This window comes from Narcine bancroftii, chromosome 4 (genome assembly GCF_036971445.1).
Source record: "Narcine bancroftii isolate sNarBan1 chromosome 4, sNarBan1.hap1, whole genome shotgun sequence".
NCBI classification, from domain to species: domain Eukaryota; kingdom Metazoa; phylum Chordata; class Chondrichthyes; order Torpediniformes; family Narcinidae; genus Narcine; species Narcine bancroftii.
The window spans coordinates 214,394,502-214,414,990 of record NC_091472.1 but is presented as its reverse complement, the minus strand read 5'-3'; the positions used below and the strand labels follow the sequence as shown (position 1 = coordinate 214,414,990).

At 44.1% G+C, this 20,489-nt stretch overlaps 1 protein-coding gene across 5 annotated transcripts in view; it reads right to left on the bottom strand.

The window, feature by feature from the left end:
• The window catches only part of LOC138761575 (partitioning defective 3 homolog B-like), a 1,428,627-nt gene that overhangs the window by 193,125 nt on the left and 1,215,013 nt on the right, over nt 1-20,489 (bottom strand). For 4 of the 5 annotated variants that reach the window (XM_069933904.1, XM_069933905.1, XM_069933906.1 and 1 more), the window contains one exon: nt 17,117-17,249. In XM_069933904.1, coding sequence (XP_069790005.1) covers nt 17,117-17,249 — 133 coding nt within the window. Of the gene's footprint in view, nt 1-17,116; nt 17,250-20,489 lie in introns of those variants that run through there. The other variant, XM_069933908.1, reaches the window with a different exon arrangement.

The following is a 20,489-nucleotide window of genomic DNA, read 5'->3' as shown; positions in this document are numbered from 1 at the left end:
CTCAACTCCACCTCCCTGCCTTTCCCCCATATCCCTTAATTTCTTTTTTATGTAAAAATCTAACTGAACCTTAAATATGCCTCAACCGCTTCCCTGGGCAGAGAATTCCCCAGATTCACGACTCTCTGGGAAAAAAAGATTTTCCTCATCTCCGTCTTAAATCTACACCCTGGATCTTGAGGCTGTGTCCCCTAGTTCTGGTCTCACCTACCAGTGAAAACAATTTTCCTGCCTCTACCTTATCTATCCCTTTCATAATTTTATGCTTCTATAAGATCTCTTCTCATTCTTCTGAATTTCAGTGAGTATAATCCCAGACGATTTAATCTCTCCTCGTAGGTCAACACCCTCATCTCCGAGATCAACTTGGTGAACCTCCTCTGGACTGCCTCCAAGACCAGTATATCCTTCCTCAAGTATGGAGATGGTCAATGGCACAAACAAGGGGGCTTACAGCTACCAAACTTTAAGAATTATTATAGAACAGCACAATTAAGATACCTATCAGATTTTTATCAAACAAGGGAAAAGCCAGATTGGACCAGATTAGAGCTAGATAAAATAGGGGAGAAAGTACCTGAACATATACTATATAAGTGGGATGAAAAGCTGGTGCATCATGGGAATTCACCAGTACTGCACCATCTGCTCAACATTTGGAAGAAGATTCACATAGAAAGGAAAAAAACAAATTATCAACTACCAAAATTAATATTGACGCAAAATCAACTAATCCCCTTCACAATAGATAACCTTTCCTTTTGAGAATGGGAGAGAAAAGGGATCAAAACAATAGAAAATTGTTTTTCGGGAAATAAATTATTATCTTTTGAACAAATGAAGTGCAAATATGGTATAACTCACGGTACAATGTTTGCATACCACCAACTGAAAACCTACTTGAAGGACAAATTTGGAAGGAGGCTGAGGTTACCAGAAGGAAGCAGCTTTGAACATGTGATTACAGACACAATGATAATTAAAAGATTTATAACAAACATGTACATCAAAATGCAAGAGAAAGAGATGGAGGAAATAAGCTGTAAACCCAAATAAAAGTGGGAACAAGATCTAAACATAAAGATAAAGAATGAAACATGGGAAAAGCTATGCTCCGGACTATGAGAAATACAATAAACACGAGGTTACGCATGATACAATATAATTGGTTACACAGGCTATACACCACGCCCCAAAAGTTAAATAAATGGGACCCAACAGTATCAGATAGATGTTTTCGCTGTAAGGTGGAAAAGTACATGTGAGAAAGTGGAAATGTTTTGGGAAGATCTAAATCAGGTATTAAATAAAATCACAAAAAGCAACATACCAAAAAATCCAGAGATCTTTCTTCTAAGTAATATAAGAAGTAAAGAACATGGACTCAATTTGGATGGAGCACAAAAAAGATTTATTATGATAGCCCTAGTTGTAGCAAAAAATTAATATTGACGCAACCTGGAAATCAGAAGAGAGCCTGAGAGTACAGCAATGGTACATAGAAATGAATAAATGTATTCCATTGGAAAAAATAACATATAATTTAAGAAATAACATCACAGTATTCGAACAAATTGGGGAACCGAACATGGAACACAACAGAGAACTCCTACCGTGGACCTCCACCACCTAAAATGACAGAATGAGAAGAAGACGAAATGAACTGACCAAGTGTGTAAACGTAGATGACACAATTTTCGTGTTTATTTTCATTGTGTGAAGACATTGTTTAATGGGTTTAATGTATCGTATATGTTGAGCGTTGAGTGGGTGGGGAGGGGGATGGGAAGCAGGGAGGGAAGGGAGGGGGAAGAAAGGGGAGAAAATGACACTGTGTATATTCAAGAGGGAAATGTTTATGTGTATTTTGGTCAATATGGTTCATAGTGTGAAAAATAATTTTTAAAAAAAAAGTATGGAGATGGTGATGACTTTATTGCATTAAGTGGTTTGTCCAAGTTTAGGGTGGCCAAGTATGGATAATCAGCAACTTGAAACACAATGCTCGAGAAACTCGGGTACTTTACCAGAATCTGAATCAGGATTTACTGTCAAGAACAAGTCATGAAATTCAGTGTTTTGTGGCGGCATCACAGGGAAAACATTCATATTATAATCATCTTGTAACATTATTATAAAAAAGTAAAAATAATAGTGCACGAAAAGTAAGGCAGGAGAATGGGGTTGAGACTAAAAATACATCAGCCATGATTCGAATCAGACTTGATGGGCTGAATGGCGGAATTCTGCTCGTGTCTTGCCGAAAAAGGTGGAAGATCAGTCGTGATCTCAGGGAATAGGAGAACAGGCCCCAAGGGACAAATGGAGTGAAACTTGAAAGTCTGCAGGTACTGTGATTGTAGTAAAATATACACAGAAATACTGGAGGAACTCAGCCGGTGTCACAGTGTCCAAAGGAGGTAAAGGTATATGATCAACATTTCAGGCGTTCTTCAAGGCATGAGCTAAAAGCAGGTGGACACCTGAATAAAAAGTTAACACACAGAAATGCAGGAGGTCTCGCAGTGTCATGGGAGGTAAAGATATATTACTGATATTTTGGACTTGAGCTCTTCCTCATATCTTGAAAAAGGGCTCTGTAGCGCGAATAAAAACTCTCACAACTGGAGGGAGAACAAATGCTTTTATTAGCTTATAACTATGGGTAGGGTTTCACAGTCGTCTTCAGAAGGGTCCTGGGTTTAGGCAGGAAACCAGGGTTATATGTGAGCAGATGGAGGCAGGGCCAGCCAGCAGCAAAACACCCGACCAGTGAATCCCAGTTCACTGCAGGTTCAGGCCCAAAACTTCGGTTATATACCTTTACCTCCATTGGATGCTGCGAGACCTGCTGGGTTCCTCCAGCATTTCTCTGCTTTTACTACAATCACAGGATCTGCAGACTTTCATGTTTTACTCCACTTGAATAAAAAGGCTGGGGAGAAGGGAAGGACGGGCAAGGGGAGGTGATTGAACATGGATAGGAGGGCAGGGGAGGAAAGTTGAGAATTGATCGGGGGAGAGGGGTGGCTCTGTAAATTCAGAGTTGGTGGAAAGGAGAAAGTGTGAAAGTGGGCGGGAGAGAGAGTCAGACAGAGAAAGAGGCAGAAGCAGAGTCAGAGCTATAGAAAAGAAAAATGGATAGGGGAGGGGAGAATTGGTGGAGGGGGGGCGTGGTTAACGCAAACTGGAGAAATCGATGGTAATGGCATCCGGTTGGAGGGTGCCCAGAAGGAAAATTAAGTGCTGTTCCTCTAATTTGCAGCTGGCCTCAGTCTGGCAGTGCCTGAGACCACGGGACAAATGACCTCCCCAGGCCCAATTTCGCATGCTCCGATATTCTTAACGGCTGTTTGTGCGAGCTTGATGTGCATAGGCTGGCTGCCACGTTTCCCTCCAGGAAGATGACAAATGCTACTGTAAAGGTAGATGATTGACTGTGAAGCCCTTTGGGATAGCCTGAGTGAATAACCCAGCATTCTGCTGTGCAGATTTCCAGCGAGCTAATCGTGTAGGGAACCTACAACTCACACACAACACAGCAGTTGCTATGCGTGCTCAGTCTCTGATGAATGAGAAAGTAGCTGTACAGGGAGCCCTCATAATATCCACTTCTACTGACAGCTAGGTTTAAGTGAAATTTTATTGAATTGCTCTCCTCTATCCTCCTTCCACCTTCCATCATCTTATCCTATCAACACAACCTTAATTCCTTTTTCCCTCATCCACTTAGCTGCTTTCCTCTTAAAGGCATTCCTAGTAATTGCTTGAACTATTTTCATTTTAACCACTCTCTCGCTGCACTAAGTCCTGCTGAATTCACTTCTGGGAATATTAGCAACCAATGTAGATTTATGACCCAGCATTTGGGGAAGTAGGCTCTGGGTATGGATGAATAAAATCAGCTTTAAGCTCTGGAAAGGCCTGCAAAATGGAGGAGGTAAAGGCAGCGTCACCTGATCAGGGAGCAGCATAATAACATCAGGACATAGTGACCATTTCATCATGGCCCGGAGGTAAAAAGGCACTTGGACATTTTAGAGAAAGAATCTCACACTGTCTGTAAGGGGTTTCCCTGTGACCTTCGTGGTTTTCCTCTGGCTGCTCCGGTTTTCTCACATTCCAAAGACATGCGGGGTTTGTGGGTTAGTTGGTCACTTGAGTGTATTTGGGCAGCATGGGCTCATGGGACGGAAGGGCCTGCTACCATGCTGTCTCTCTGGTGTACAGTGACATTCATTGATCCTGAGTTTTGAGGTACAGATGTACTGTACTGAGGAAAGTATACTGACTGATTGCATCACTGCCTGCTTTGTGGAAGGGCTGCAGGAAGGGGGAAACATTGAACACACCTGTTTGAGGCGCTGCCTCAAGAAGGCAGGCAACATCACAAAGGACCCCCAGCACCCTGGTTACAACCTCTTCTCCCTGCTACCTTCAGGCAGAAGGTACAGAATCCTGAAGACCTGCACCTCTAAGTTCAAGGATAGCACTTTTAAATAAACTTAAATCAGGCTCTTGAACCTCACCATGAAGACAACATCAAGTCCACCAAAAATCTGGCCACACTTATGACTCTAACCTTTTTATGCCTTAAGACCAATAGTGAATATATTTTCAGTAAAACCCCAGTTTTCTGAAATTCAAGCAACCGACAGTCTCAAGCAACTGGCAAAAAAATTTGTGGAAAATAAATAAGAAAAAATGGGGAAGTTTTGGACTGTTATGAGCAGGGGCAATTCGATCAGTTAAAATACATATGGTTTGTTAAATAATTCTTTTCTCTGCTATCTTCAACTGAGATCTTACTTAAGGGACAAATTAGGCCCATCAATGACTTGCCTAAAAGTGCAGTGATTCAAAAAGGAATTATAACAAAATTTATTTCAGCAGCGCATTTCCTATTTCAAGCAGAAACTGCTAAAAGGGGGTGACATAAGTCAAGACAGAGGTGGGAACCAGTCTTGGACATGATAACTGGAGAACAGTGCTGATCCGATCTATGTCGAGACAGTTTGCCAAATACAGATAATGTTAGATATAGACTGGTACTGTATAATTTCTTGAATCGGTTATATCACACGCCACAAAAAATAAATAAACTTAAATCAGAAATTTCAGACCAATGTTTTAGATGCGGCGCAGAGGTGGGAACCTTTCTACATTTAACCTGATTGTGTTCCAAGGTCAGGCCCTTCTGGGTAGATCTAGGGAATTTCCTGGAACAAATTATAGGTAAACATTTTCCACAAAATCCAGAATTGTTTTTGCTGGGAAACATCACGGGCGTAAGACCTTATAACGAGGCTGTCCAAATTTCAGACGCAATTTGCAAAGATTGCATTGGCAGTGGCCACGAAATGTATAGCGGTTACCTGGAAGTCTGATCCCCATCTAGGAATGGCATGATGGAATGCGGAAATGCAAAGTTGTGTTCCCCTTAAGAAAATCACTTAGAGTTTGAAGAACAAATATGATGTTTTTTATCAACGTTTGGCAGCCGTATTTATGGCAAATAGCTGTAAATCTTCAGTTTTTCCCGCCTCATTTTGGAGTGCCCTATCTGTGCCTCTCCCCTGGATCTAGAAAAGCTAGACAATTAAAGGCCCGGAATGTGCAGACCTGACAAGCTCTTAAATTTTTTAAATCTCTTTTTAGACTATTCTCTTGCTCTCTATTCTTTTTCAGTTTTTCTTACTTTTTCTCAGGAGGAGAGGGGAGGGGAGGTTAATTATAGTTAGACATGGAATAGCTATTAATGAATGTATATTACTATTTTTTCAGAAACATTTTGTCCTTTGCACTGTTTGACGAAAATTTTAATTTCTTCTCCCTTCCTATGTGTTGTGTTTTGAGTAACTACGTCAAGTAATACTTTCATTGCATGTATTTCAGTGGTTCAGAATTACATTCCCCTTTACGGTGCTCATTGTGCTTAAGCAGGTAGCCTTGTTCCCTCCATTACAGCGGCAACATATTAAAAGGATTGCATCTCACACATTGGATCTCCAGGGAACCTTGGCTGTGGGTATAAAAAATGGGCTTCCAGGTAGAAAGCAGAGAGTAGTAGTGGAAGGAAAGTATTCTGCCTGGAGGTCGGTGACTAGTGGAGAGTTGCAAGGATTTGTTCTGGGACTTTACCTTACAGACCCCCTGCTCTTTGTGATATTTATAAATGACCTGGATGAAGAGGCGGAAGGATGGGTCAGTAGGTTTACGGATGACATGAAGGTTTGAGGAGTTGCGGATGGAGCTGGTTGTCGTCAAAGGTTACAAGAAGATATAGACAGGATGCAGAGATGGGGAGAAATGTTGCAGATGGATAAATGTGAGGTGATGTGTTTTGGAAGGACAAACCAGAGGCTGAGTACAGGGTTAATGGTCGGTTACTTAAGAGTTTGGATGAACAGAAGGGCCTTGGGGTTCAAATCCATACATCCCTCAAGGTCACTGCACAGGTTGATGGACAGTTAAAGCAGCCTGTGGGATGCTGGGCTTCATTAATAGGGGGATTGAGTTCAAGAGTTGAGAGGTCATGTTGCAACTCTACAAATCTCTGGGAAGACCACATTTGGAGTATAGTGTTCATTTCTGTTCACCTCATTACAGGAAGGATGTGGAAGCTATGGAGAGGGTGCAGAGGAGATTTACCAGATGTTGCCTGGATTGGAAAACAAGACTTTTGAGACAAGGTTGGCAGAGCTGGGACTTTTCTCTTTGGAGCAAAGAAGGACGAGAGGAGACTTAAGAGGTCTCCAAGATTATGAGAGGCATAGATATGGTGAACAGTCAGCACCTGTTTCTCAGGGCAAGAATAGCAAACACCAGAGGAAGTTTAGGGGAGGCATCAGGGGTAAGATTTTTACACGGAGTGTTGTGGGTGCCTGTGATAGTACAGATTCTATCACCAATGTGTATATGTACATATATACAGATGGTAGTGTAGGATGACTGTGATTGGCTGAGAATGTAGCCACACCTACTGGCAGGTCTTAAAGGATTGCTCCTAGCCAGACCTGGTCATTCTGGACTGGTCGATCTACTTGTGATATGCTTCAGTCTTTTAGTTAATAAAAGCCTTGGTTTGGATCAACGTCTTTGGTTCTTTCAACGTGCATTACAATGCCTGGATTGCCTTGCCAGGGATGGTGGAGGAGGCTGAAACATTAAGGGCATTTAAGAGACTCTTAGACAGGCACATGGATGGAGGAAAATTGGAGGGTGACAGGGTAGGGAGGGTTTACTACTTTTTCATAGGAATACTTGGGTTGGCATAATATCGAGGACTGAAGGGCCTGTACTGTGCTGTAGTAGTCTATGTTCTATTGAGACACATCAAGACATTATCGAGTATAACTAGCAGTGCAAAACAAAAGGGCAGAATATAATGTTGCAGAGAAAATGTTCAATCAAAACAGTGATAGGGCAGCATCGGTTTACTAATAAGCACTTCGGACAGACTGTCCTCGAATCTGGCGGTGCAGGTTTTCAAACATAGGCATCTTCTGCACGGTTGGAGTGGGAAAGAGAGAACATTGTACTGGGGCGGGTCTTTTAATGTGTTGGCAGCTTTCCTGAGGCAGTGGATGAGATAGGTGGGGTTGATGGAGGGAAAGCTGGTTTGTGCGATGACCTGAGCTGCATTCATAATGCTGCACAGTTTCTTGCAGCCTTGGGCAGAGCAGTTCCCGTCCCAAGAGGTGATGCATCCATTCAGGAAGCTTTCTGTGGTGCATCTACAAAAATCAATAAAACGCATTGGGGACATAGGGTCTGTTTGTTCACCTAAGATGGTTTGAAAAATCATCTAGAGACATAGCACAAATGAGTGTGGAGACACCAGGGTGTCAATTTGCTGGCACGGTGACCTTCATTAGCTCTTTAGCCTAAGCTTGGAGATGCAGGCTTCTGGGTAAGCTGGCTTTGGAATGACAGCGATATGATATGGAAGTATCACATGACACAGATTTATTTTGGTTTCATCCTATTTGGTATGAACATACATGGACATGGGGAGCAGATGCATTGGTCTAGATTAACTTCCAGACATAACCCACCAAAAATTGAGAGTACACCGACACACGCGTGCATGCACACACACGCGGGCGCGAAATGGTTGCTGCAACAATGTGAGAAACAAACTGTGGGTTTGGTGGAGCAGAACTGAGACAAGATAAATGTGACACATTTACTGACCAACGCCCAGAGTGGAGACACTAAAAGCTGGGGCAAAGAGAAACAATCTGCTAGACAAGCTCTATGTGTGCCTTCACAGTGGCAAACAAAAGAAAACAAATGTTGCATATCTCGTGTATGTGACATTAAAGGAACCTTGAAGCCTTGAACTTAGTGGGCCAAGCAGCTTCAGTGGGAGAAAAAGTGTAGTCTCAAGTGATTGGATTTGTCCGGCAGAGGCCAGATTGACTCCAGTATCGATCGAAGTGACAAATGCATTAAGTACACCTGTGGAATACAAAGTGTTATAAAACTCTTGTCAATCCTGGGCTTGCTGGAGAGATTAGAGAGAGAGAAACAGAGAGGTGGGGGGGGGGAGTGGAAGAGAGAGAGAGATTTAGAGAAAGAGGGAGGGGAAGGAGTAAGGGAGAAAGAGAAAAAGTGTGAAAGACAGGGAGAGACAAAGAGAAGCAGAGAGGGTCAGAGAGAGAGAGAGAAAAGGGGAGAGAAAGGGAGAGATGAGAGAGAGAGAGGGAAGAAGGAGAGAGAAAGGGAGAGATGAGTGAGAGAGAGAGGGAAAAGGGGAGAGAAAGGGAGAGATGAAAGAGAGAGAGGGAAGAAGGAGAAAGGGAGAGATGAGTGAGAGAGAGAGAGGTGAGAGGGACAGAGAAAAGAGAAAGAGAGTAGACGGAGTGAGAGGGGGAAAGTTAACTTGCTTATTTAAATGCATGAGGAGTGGCCAAAAAATAGCATCAACAGCCAACCTCCTGTGAGGACTGGTTATCTGAGATTGGGTATTATCTGAAACCTGGTAGTTACCAGGCACTTCAACAATAAAGTAATTTGAAGTGACTCTGTGCTCTTGGTTATTTAAAAACAACATTTCTTCTGGAAGTTGGATACAAGGTGGGTAGCCAAACTGCACTGTCAATGAATGTTAATCATTTAAAGCGGCCGACATTGGTAGGAGAGCCAGAAAGAAAAAAAGGCAACACTGCTATTTCAAGATTCAAGTTTCAATTTATTGTCATGTAATAAAGAGAGTGCAATATTACACAACATTTGTTTTTGTCACCATAAGGGAGACACAAATTGCCTCCACCTCTTCCACAGCCCCTGCAGCCACACCGAGTCCAGTCCAAATGATCAGCAGACCGAGCTCCAGATCCGAACCTCTGACACATTCAGGAACCCTTCAGCGCCCTTGGCACCTTCTTGCGCCCTGGTTCCGATACCTGGTACCCCTTCAGCCAGTCTCGAGCCAGTCTTCAGTAGTCCGCGGCCCGGTGTGAATCCCTCAACTGCAGCTGCCAGTAGCCCACAGCCTGCACGGGTTCCTCGCCCTGAGTCACCAACAGTCCATCGCTTGTGTGTTCTTCAGCCTCAGAGCCCCTCACAAGTCCACTGTCACCATCCCGTGGGGTTGTCTCCCTTGTTCCCCTACTCAAATGGGGTATCCTGCGCCAGTTCACTGTTCCTCTGGAGTCTGCAAACCCTCGAGCACACTGCCGAATACAGGCACCACCATGTTGGGCACAGACCCTACGGTCGCATGATTTTAAAATAAAACATTGTGGGCTCTTTTAACAGTAGGTCTGGATGGTAGGACCCCACGAGGGAGCACTACACACACATGCACACACACACATGCACGTGCGCGCACGCACACACCCGGGCGCTTTCTTTTTTAAAATTCAAACACACAGCACGGTAACAGGTCCTTCCAGCCCACAAGCCCGTCCCATCCAAATACACCCAATTAACCTACAACTCCCCATACGTTTTAAAGGGTGGGAGGAAACCCATGCAGACACGAGGAGAACATATAAATATCTAACAGACAGCACTGCATTCAAATCTGGGTCGCTGGCAACTATGCTAACCATTTTTCCCATGTCTTTGTTTATCCCTATAAGAGTTGACACAATTCTAGGTTGGTTATTTCAGATGGGTGACAGGGTGAGTGGCAGGACTGTGAAGGCAGTGTTGAAATTCAAGACTTTGGCCAGATCTGCTCAGAAGTACTGATTCAGTCCTTGCTTGGGATTCTCTGGTAACACTGATACATTCCCTATGAATACATTCCAAGGGATTTCCTGTTCTCTCTCCAGAATGCAGTGTCAATAACACAATTCAATGATATCCTATTTTTGTATTAATACATACAGAACTACAAAAATAATTTAGTCACACAGAAGTAAACATGGAAACATAAGGACTGCAGAATTCTCGAGATACCGTTTATAACAAAGGAAGTAGCCTTTCCACACAAAGAAATAATAGTCTTGCACACATCCTTTGGTCTCTGAAATGCCAGTTAAAAATTACTGGACAGATGGGACAGTTGTAGTCTTCTTGTTTGTGTTACGGTGGAAGTTTATGAAAGATGATTCCTTCCGAAGGCAGAGTAGAGGTCGGGTTTCCATGGATGGAAGGAAGGATAAATATCCAAATGAAGAACACTCAAATCCATTTTATACAGATGGGAGTGGATAGTTGTATCTATTTTGTTAGCACAGTGCGATGTTACTACAGCAGCAGCAACTGGTGTTCGTACCTGCTGCTGTCTGCAAGGAGTTTGTATGCTCTCCCTGTGCCCTCGTGGGCACTCCAGTTTCCTCACACATCCCAATGACGTACATAAATAGTAGGTTAATTGGGTTTATTTGGGAGGAAAGGTCTCATGGGCTGGAAGGGCCTGGTACTATGCTACATTTCTGAACATTCAAAATTATGTTCAAACAAGATGATTTTACAATTTAATTATTCAGGAGGACACCTTCTCTGACATTTTTATTATCTTTTCCTTCATGGTAATAATTTATTTTGCATCGGCTATCACAATGCACTGTAATCCTTTATCCAGTTCCTCATGACTATGGTAACCAGCAATGTTTTTTAATCCAAAACCCAGTGAGTCAGTCAGGTACATGCAAACTCTGATGCCAAGAAAGAAAATATTCAGACCTTGTGGAAAGGGGAACAAAGTAAACATCAGGTCACTGACTTTTAAAGGGAACTTAAGGATAAAAGTATTTTAAGTTGCAAATAGAGAGAGAGACAGATATTGAGAGGGAAAGAGAGAGAGAGAGTGAGTGAGAAACAAAGAGAGAGAGAGGTAGAGAGAGAGAGACATAAGGCCATTTCAGAGAGCACAAAGATTGAGATGTAAAGGTGAAGGAATGTGCAGAGGTGGTCTCTGAGCCGCATATTCCAACCCCTTTCCGAGAGGGATAATCTCCGCAGCGCAGCCCTCCGCCAATCAATCTGGATGTACAGCTGCGTTAAGTGGCTGTTTAGAGGTGGGCTGATGATGTCGTCAGCCCATGACCTGCCTCCCCAAAAATAGCCCCAAATGGACCCACTCACCCCTCTCTTTCCAAGTCAGGGGCAGCGGGGCAGTGGAAGTCCTCAGGGTGGCAGGGGCCGTCAGGGTAGCAGGAGCTGGATGGTCAGCGGGGGGCAGTCAGGGCAGCAGGGACTGTCAGGTGGTGCTGGTGGGGCAGCGGGAGCCATCAGGGAGTGGCCTGTGCGGGCTGGGACAGCCACACTGGGCCGCTTTGACCTTTGGGGCCGCTCTCTGGGGCTCAAAACGTAGCAGGGCAATGGCCGTCTTCCCTACCCATAATCCCCCACACAGCTGAACTTGTTCTGGGAACTGTAGAGTGGTTTCAGCTGATGGGTGGCGCTACAGCACCAGTCGTTCCACCTCCATCGGATCCGCAGGGCGCTACAAGGCGTCTCTGGATATGAATAGGATGCTGGAGCAGCTTTTTAGGGCTGCTGTCTGAAAGGTAAGTTCCCATTTTTCCATCTGTTCCATAGCCGGTCTCAAGGGTGGAGGCCTGACATGAAATGGCCTAGAGAGACAGACGGAGAGGGGAAAGAGAGAGCCAGAGAGAGAGATAGGAGAGAAAGAGAGAGAGGAGGAGGAGGAGGGGAGAGGGAAAGAGAGAGGAAGAGAGAGAGAGAGAGAGAGAGAGAGAGAGAGAGAGAGAGAGAGAGAGAGAGAGAGAGAGAGATGTTTTTTACACAGTCACTGCGTTCCAGGAAATTAACTGCCATTTTCCCAAGACGCATGCTGTGTAAAAAGGTCGGAACGGGAATGAGGGTGCCATTCCAATTCCGATATTTTACCTCCTAGACCCCTAGCAAATTTCCCAGAACATCTGCAGCCTAAAGTTAACTGCAGGCATTCTGTGAACAAGCTAATGAACAGGATGTATTGACGATGTGCATTGCAAGTCCTGCCTCTTTAATCACCGCACTTCCGGTTTGCTGTCTAAACTCGTGTAAATAATCAGAAATATACTCGTGTAAGTAATCTCGAGCTTTGTGTGTGAATGACCAATGTCAAGACATAGGAAGACCTGTAAAATCAAGCAAGTTCTATCTAAAAAACTTAAGAGAGAGAGAGACACAGAGTCTGTCAATGTGGAGACTGGGAGTGATTAAGAGACAGGTGGTAAAGGGAAATGATTATCAAAAGATGTGTCTGGGAGGTGTAAATAGGAGCCTGTGGTGATACAACCACTGGACTGTCTGCATTCCTACCTGTCTACTGCAGGGGGCGACCCACTGTACCTGCAAGGAGATAACCTGGGAGGCTGGCTCCGCCTACTCCCTGCTAATCACCGGCCCCATATAATGGCTCACGCCAGCCCTTGTGTAGTCAGTAGAGCACATGGAGCCAGAAGGGAGACTGAACCTTGTGTGAAAGTTTTAAGCTAATTAAAGCCTGTAGTACAGCCTTTGTAGTTTGAGCTTGTTTGTTCGCACTGCAGCGTGTCACAGAGCCAATGAATGAATTCTGAAATAACATAAAGAGATAAAAGATCTGAACACTGCAAAAATGTGCAACATGAGGTTTGAATGGGTGATCTAAACCTGTTGCATCCAGCTATAAATTTTGAAGGCTGTTGAATGTTGGGCCTGAAGATGAGGTGCAGCTCCTCTGTGCTACATCAAGTTTTGAGCAGTATTGGGAACCAAAGACAAACAGATCAGAGCAGAAGGGGGCCTAGAATTTTAAAGTGAGAAGCAACTGTCAGGTTCCTTAGATTGAAGGAAGGTGTTCGGCAAAGTATTCAGCAATCTGGGTTCAGTCTATCCAACTGTTGGGGAGCTGACATCCTGAGCACAGAAAGCAGTGTGTTCAAAGGAAAACAGGAGTTAAACAAGAAAGTTGGCAGACATTGGGGCTGAGGCCAATGCACAAACAGAGCATTTCATGCAGTAAAGGGTCATCAACATTTTGGGCCTGGACCCTTCAATAGGTATGAGCAGAAACAGGTCAGTGCCTGAATATAAAGTTGAGGGGAGGGGGAGGAGAGAAGAGAAGAAGGAGGAAGGGGCAGAGGGAGGAGGCTAACAGGAAAAGGTCATAGATGGATATAGGTGGAGAGTAGAAGGTCAGGAGTCTCCCTTATGCCTCTGTCTCTTTTTCTCTAACTCCCCTTCCCTTCGGTCTCCTATCAGACAGCAACCCTCTCCCCCCTCCCACCTCAGAAGGTCATGCAGCATCCAGGGCCCTTCATCAAGTCTGAGTTTCACCAGCACACTTGAGTACTGCACGTGAGTACTCTGGCAGTTGCAGACTTTCTTGTTCAAGGCCATTGTGAAGCTCCCTTGGAAGTCTCAAAACTGATTACAAAACTATGGGCACTGAATATTCATTTACTCAAACCCACCGACATGCTCCAATTATTTCATTATAAAGCAAGAACATTATGAACCATATGGCAGACCAAAACTCTTACAGTCTGGCAAGAAGAACTCGACTTAGCATCACTATCATTGCTGAAAAATCAGAGGTGCCTTGGTTATAAAGTAGCCATCCAGGAGTTGGTACTGCTTCTTGGCTTCCCTTCCTGTGAGAAGGAGGCTTTGCTCCAACTTTGGTTTCCCATGCCTTGTTCACCCTCTCTGAACGCAGTGCCTCCAAAGAGGACGACAACAGCTGAGAAGATCACTGGGCTGCCCTGTCCTCTATTAACAACATTCACTGGAAGTGTGGCTTAGACAGGGCTCAAAGAAAAATCACGGAGGATCTTTGACCCACTGACATCAGGAAGGAGGTACAGGAGCTGGCAGGCTGGGAAATAGCTTCTTTCTGTAACCTTGGGTCTCTTATAAATGAAACGAGTAAATTATGCCAAAATATTTATCTATATTTATTTTACATAATATCTTTATGTATACATGTGAGTATTATGTGTATGTGGTGAGGAGAAATGCTTTCATTTGGTTGTATATGTACCAACAGATGATAATAAACTTGAACTTGAAGTACTAAAGCCCCCAGTTCTGGAAGTACCTCTCTAAACCTCTTCTTGTAGGAATCTCCTTAAGATATATTTCTTTCCCCAAGATTTTGGACACCCGCCACAACTTCATCACTTTTTGCGGCTTGCTATCAAACTTCGCCAGCTCATGTTCCTGTGGACTGCCTTGAGGTAGGCAATATCTGTCCCGTGGTAAATGAACTATTGTTGTCAGGTACAAATGGGTAAAACTGTGCCAAGTGTGATGAAATGTTCAGAGACAACACATGGTCAAGGTCCATCTGAAGGCTCTGATGCACTGACTACAATGGCAGGAAACAGGCATGGTTGGAGGAAATCCTGTGGCCCTTGTCTCAGCAGCAAACCATCGACACTGGTGAATTCACAGGATCCCCTAGCAGAGGCTTCTGAAAATATTTTCTCATCATTAAAGTGAGGGACTGGAAAACAAAAACATGAACAGCGCTCCGTGCAGCTTTTCAGTCAGATCTTTGGATCAGCTTCAAGCAACTTGGTCCAATATTCCTCTAATCTTTGCCTCGGGCTGTCAAATGGAAAGGAAGACCGAATCATTGTGCGTTGGAGTTTCCAACTTTGGTTTCAGGTATCCCTGCTGACGTTATTACATTATCCCAGCGCCATGGCCATTGAATCAGATTCCGTCACCGGCCATCTCCTCTCATTCCCTTTCACCACTCAGAGGGAACTGCTCCTTTTGTGACTCACCGCTTCCTGAGAGCCGGCACAGGCCTACTGGCTGGCCTGTTTACAGGTATCTCTAATCTCTTCCCTGCTGCAGGCCACCTGCTATCAGAAGGTCACCGCCACACCAATACTGAAGGAAATACAATAATGGGCCAAAATAGAGTGTGACTGCAGCCCTGAGATCCACCGTCATGACGTGATTTCACCAGTAGGCCTGCGGCTCACATCAGCTGCAGCCACCTGGCCAGCCTTGACCCGTCTCAATTTCAGCAGCAGGTCTGACCTGGATTTCACATCTTTAACATCTCCCTTTATTTTTTCTCCACTCTCACTGACATCTTCAATTGGGATCACCAAGAGTCCTTTATGTCTTTGCGTACTGGGGTAATTTAAAATATTCTATGGGAGTGGGTTTTTTTGCTTGCAAAAGCCCTTGTGTGGCTTTAAACTTTCAGTGCATTTTGTTTTAGATATACAGCACAGTAACAGGCCCTTCCAGCCCATAAGCTTGTGCCGCCAAAAAACCCCAATTAACTTACAACCCTTGTACGTTTTGAACAGTGGGAGGAAACCGGGGCACCCGAAGGAAACCCATGCAGACATGGGAGAACGTACAAACTCCTTACAGACAGCGCCAGATTCGAATATGTGTCACTGGTGTCAACCACCCCCCCACCCCCCATGTATGTATACTATGTATGTATGTCCAGAATTCAAGCAACTGGTAAATAAGTCACGGAAAATAAATAGGTAACAAATACTAAAGTTTTTAATTGGCGCATCCTGCCATTACTTCACCAATCACGCTTCACACAGTCTCAAGCAACCGGAAAATTCACTTATTCGGCAGCTATCAATCCCTGTAGGTGCTGGATATCAGGGGGTTTACTGTATGTGATAATATTTCATCAAATGAATTGTTCAAATAAAGTGCAGCAACTATTCCAATGCTCCTCCATCTTTTTAATGTTTGTGATTCACACCAGAACCAGGTTACTTCACAGTAATGGTAGATGGTTAGTAACCCTTCCTGTAAGGAGTGAGTCACAATACAATGGTCAGCATGATGCTTTTAAAACCACCCCATTGCTTGTTGAAGTGGTCATGAATCAATGAATCAACATCTTTGTTTTCTGGGAAAATGGGAAGCTTGCCCTGATGTTTTTTTAAATTCTTTTTCCCTTCCTAGTAACAAAATAAATAACTAATTTGAACTGCATGACCTGTTTCTCGGAGACACAAGAATCCCAAAAGCATTGTGCCCCTTTCAAGTATGTTTTTACCCAGCCGCTGTGCCCCAGGAAATTATTCCCACTTTGCCGGAGTGCAAAGTGTCTGCAGTCTAAACTGAAGATATTCCGTGACCAAGGGGCTAATGAATACAAGGCAGCAATCACGTGCGAGGATGGACTACCGGCAGGCTATCTAAACTCGCGGACAGAAACGGAGATTTGCAGTTTCGGCCGTTATTGTGTGAACGACCACTGCTGGGATGTCGGGAGACTCTCCCTAATGGTAAAATCCTGCAAAGTCGATTAAAAAAACATAAAGGATATAGAAAAGAACATCACCGAAAAAAACAGTGCCCTGATCCAAACTCAATGCATTCAGTATAGGAACAAAACACATGGATAAGCAATGAAGGATTCTCAACCAGGTATCAAAATAACCACCCATTTGGGATGAGCCAGAGACCATATGGTGGTAGAAGTAAATATTTATTACTACCTACTGCTGGCCAAAATACATTCAACCTGTTTTGTTTGGTTGCATTCCTGTTGCGGAGCACATACTCAGGGCAGCTGTGACGGCAATCAGTGCAAGTGGGATTTGAGTGCAGGCCACTGTAGATTCTCACTTTGGTTTGAGTTCAGCTGAACGAGAAAACTGGTCCTGTTCGACTGGGTTAGCATATGGTGGAGATTCCTTCACAGAGGTCCCCTGGGACTTACCCAAGTCGGCTCGTAGTCCGCAGGCCGCCACCTGCCTTCAAGTTCTTCATACGATGGAATGGAGCCCTCCTTCCTGGCCTGGTGATACTCCTTCCTCAGCTGATGAATCCGCTCCATGTGCATTGGTCTTGAACTGCATGGAGAAACGGGATAGGTTTAGAAGTTGATTCTGGTACAAACAACTCTAATTCACTGTCATCCCCCGGGAAAGACATCAGTAGTTTGTCACAATTCTGTGAATTAGATCCACAGAGGTTTGCAGCACTGAAACAGGACCTTTGACCCTCTACATGCACACTGGTCATCAATGATCCAGTGATCACTGGGGATCAGAGGTGGAGTGGGTGAGCAAATTAAAATTCTTGGATTACTATTGCGTAGGATTTTTCCTAGACCCAATACATGAAAGGCATCGTGAAGAAAGCATGTCAGCGCCTCTACTTCCTCAGGAGTTTGCGGAGGTTTGGTATGACACTGAAAACCGTGGCAAACTTCAACAGGTACATAGTGGAAAGTGTGCTGACCAGCTGCATAAGTCTGATATGGGGACACCAATACCTTTGGGTAGAAAGCTCTGCAAAAGGTAGTGGACACAGCCCAGGACATCACAGGCAAAACCCTCCCCACCATCGAGAACATCTCCAGGAAACGCTGCCGTCAGAGAGCAGCAGCAGTCGTCAAGGATCCACTCCATCCAGCACACACTCTGTTCTCACTGCTGCCATAAAGCAAGAGGTCCAGGTGCCACAAGACTCACACCACCAGGTTCAGGAACAGCTGCTACCCCTCCACCATCAGACTCCTCAACGACAGACTTAATCAGGGACTAATTTAAGGACACTTTGCACATTATTTATGACTGAATATTTATTTTTCTGCATTGCTGTTTGTACTTCCTTTTGATTTACATTTCTCTCTTTTGTATACATATCTTTTCTTAAGTACTTTTTTTTTTAACACTACCAATAAATAAAAATTCTGCCTGGCCCGCAGGAAAAAGAATCCCAAGGTTGCACGTGGTGTCAAGTATGTATTCTGACAACAAATCTGAACTTTGAACCACCCATTCACACTAACCCTACATTAATCCCATTTTCTATTCATCTTACATTCTCATTCATTCCTAAGATTTCATCCTTCATCTACCTGCTATGGGCAATTTACACTGGCCAATTAACCAACAAACCTGGGGGGAAACCAGAGCATCCGGGGGAAACCTGCGCAGTAGGAGTCCTTAAATGAGTCGCTGATTGAGTTTGTTGTTGAGGAGCCTGATGGTGGAGGGGTAATAGCTGTTCCTGAACCTGGTGGGGCGAGTCTTGTGGCACCTCGACCTCTTTCCAGTGAAAACAGATTGTGTGCTGGGAGGTGTGGATCCTTGATGATCGCTGCTGCTCTCTGACAGCAGCGTTTCTTGTAGATGTACTCAATAGTGGGGAGGGTTTTGCCTGTGATGTCCTGGGCTGTGTCCACTACCTTTTGTAGAGCCTCACACTCAGGGGTATTGGTCCCCCATACCAGACCAAGATGCAGCCGGTCAGCGCACATTCTTCCACACATCTGTAGAAATTTGCCAGGGTTTCTGGTGTCGGACCTAACCTCTGCAAACTCCTGAGAAGTAGTGCTTATTTCCTGTTTGTTGAAACCACCCATTCCCAACCTACCAGGAATGACTGGATTAACCTGTTCAAGATTGTTTTATTTCCTTTACAGATGCAATAAAGTTAACAGCATTCAAAACTAATTTTGCTATCAAATGCTATATTTGATTTGTTTCTTTACCAACAATCTGTCCATCTGGAGAAAAATGACACCATTTGGCCCAATGACTTGAATTGAATATACAGTAATGAATATAATTCCTCTCGGTTAATTAATTTCCAGGGCATGAGGAGAACTCATTTACTTTCCTTCCGCCTATGCCCTTGGAGCTCAAATCAATCAACCTGATGTTTGGCTCTAGTATTGTCTAAAGCAGCCAAAACATTTTTTTTGTTTTCTTTTTTATGCAGTTGGTTGGAGAGAAGTACAGAAGGAAACAAAAACTTACTGCTTCATAGGGAAGGGGGGCCATAAACTTTCAGCAGAGTCCTAAGGAGGTCATAGTTGAATAGGAACATAGGAAGTAGGAAAAGGAGGAGGCCAAAAATGGCCCATCGAGCCTGCTCCGCCATTCAATACGATCATGGCCGATCTAATTTATGACCTAACTCCACCTACATGCCTTCTCCCCATATCCCCTAATTCCTCTATCATGTAAAAATTTATCTAACCGAATTTTAAATATGTTTAATGAAGCAACCTCAACCACTTCCCTGGTTAGAGAATTCCAAACATTCACTACTCTCTGCGAAAAACTATTTTTCCTCATCTCTGTCCTAAATATACTCCCCTGAATCTTGAGACTGTGTCCTCTCGTTTTATTTTCCCCAGCCAGCTCAAAAAACCTTCCTACATCTATCCTATCCATACCCTTCATAATCCTATATGTTTCTATAGATCTCCTCTCATTCTTCTGAACTCGAGCGAATACAATCCTAGACGATTTAATCTTTCATCATAAGTCAACCCCTTCATCCCAGGGATCAACCTAGTAAACCTCCTCTGGACCGTCTCCAAAGCCAGTATGTCCTTCCTCAAATATGGAGACCAGAACTGGACACAGTACTCCAGGTGCAGTCTCACCAGTACCTTATACAGTTGCAACATTACCTGCCTACTCCTGAATTCAATTCCTCTAGCGATGAAGGCCAACATTCCATTTGCCTTCTTAATAACCTGCTGCACCTGCAACCTAACTTTTTGTGATTCATGCACAAGCACTCCCAAGTCCCTCTGCACAACAGCATGTCGTAGTTTTTCACCCTTTAAATAATATTCAGCTCTTTTATTTTTCTTGCCAAAGTGGATAACCTCACACTTACTAACATTGTACTCCATCTGCCAGACCTTTGCCCACTCATCCAGCTTAACTATATTCCTCTGCAGACTCTCCACATCCTCATTACAATTTGCTCTTCCACTCAATTTGGTGTCATCCGCAAACTTGGCTACACCACATTTTGTCCCCTCCTCCAAGTCATCAATGTAAATGATGAACAGTTGTGGGCCTAACACTGACCCCTGCGGCACCCCACTTACCACTCTCTGCCAACCTGAAAAATTCCCATTTATCCCGACTCTCTGCCTCCTGTCAGACAATAAAAGATTGAGATTGGCTGATGTAAAGTACAGTCTTCTGGCAGAGGTCCCCTCTGCTTGTCCAGGTCCAGTCAGTCACCACACATCTATATAAATTTGCCAGGGTTTCCAATGTCATACGAAACCTCCGCAAACTCCAGAGGAAGTAGAGGTGCTGACGTGCTCTCTTCAT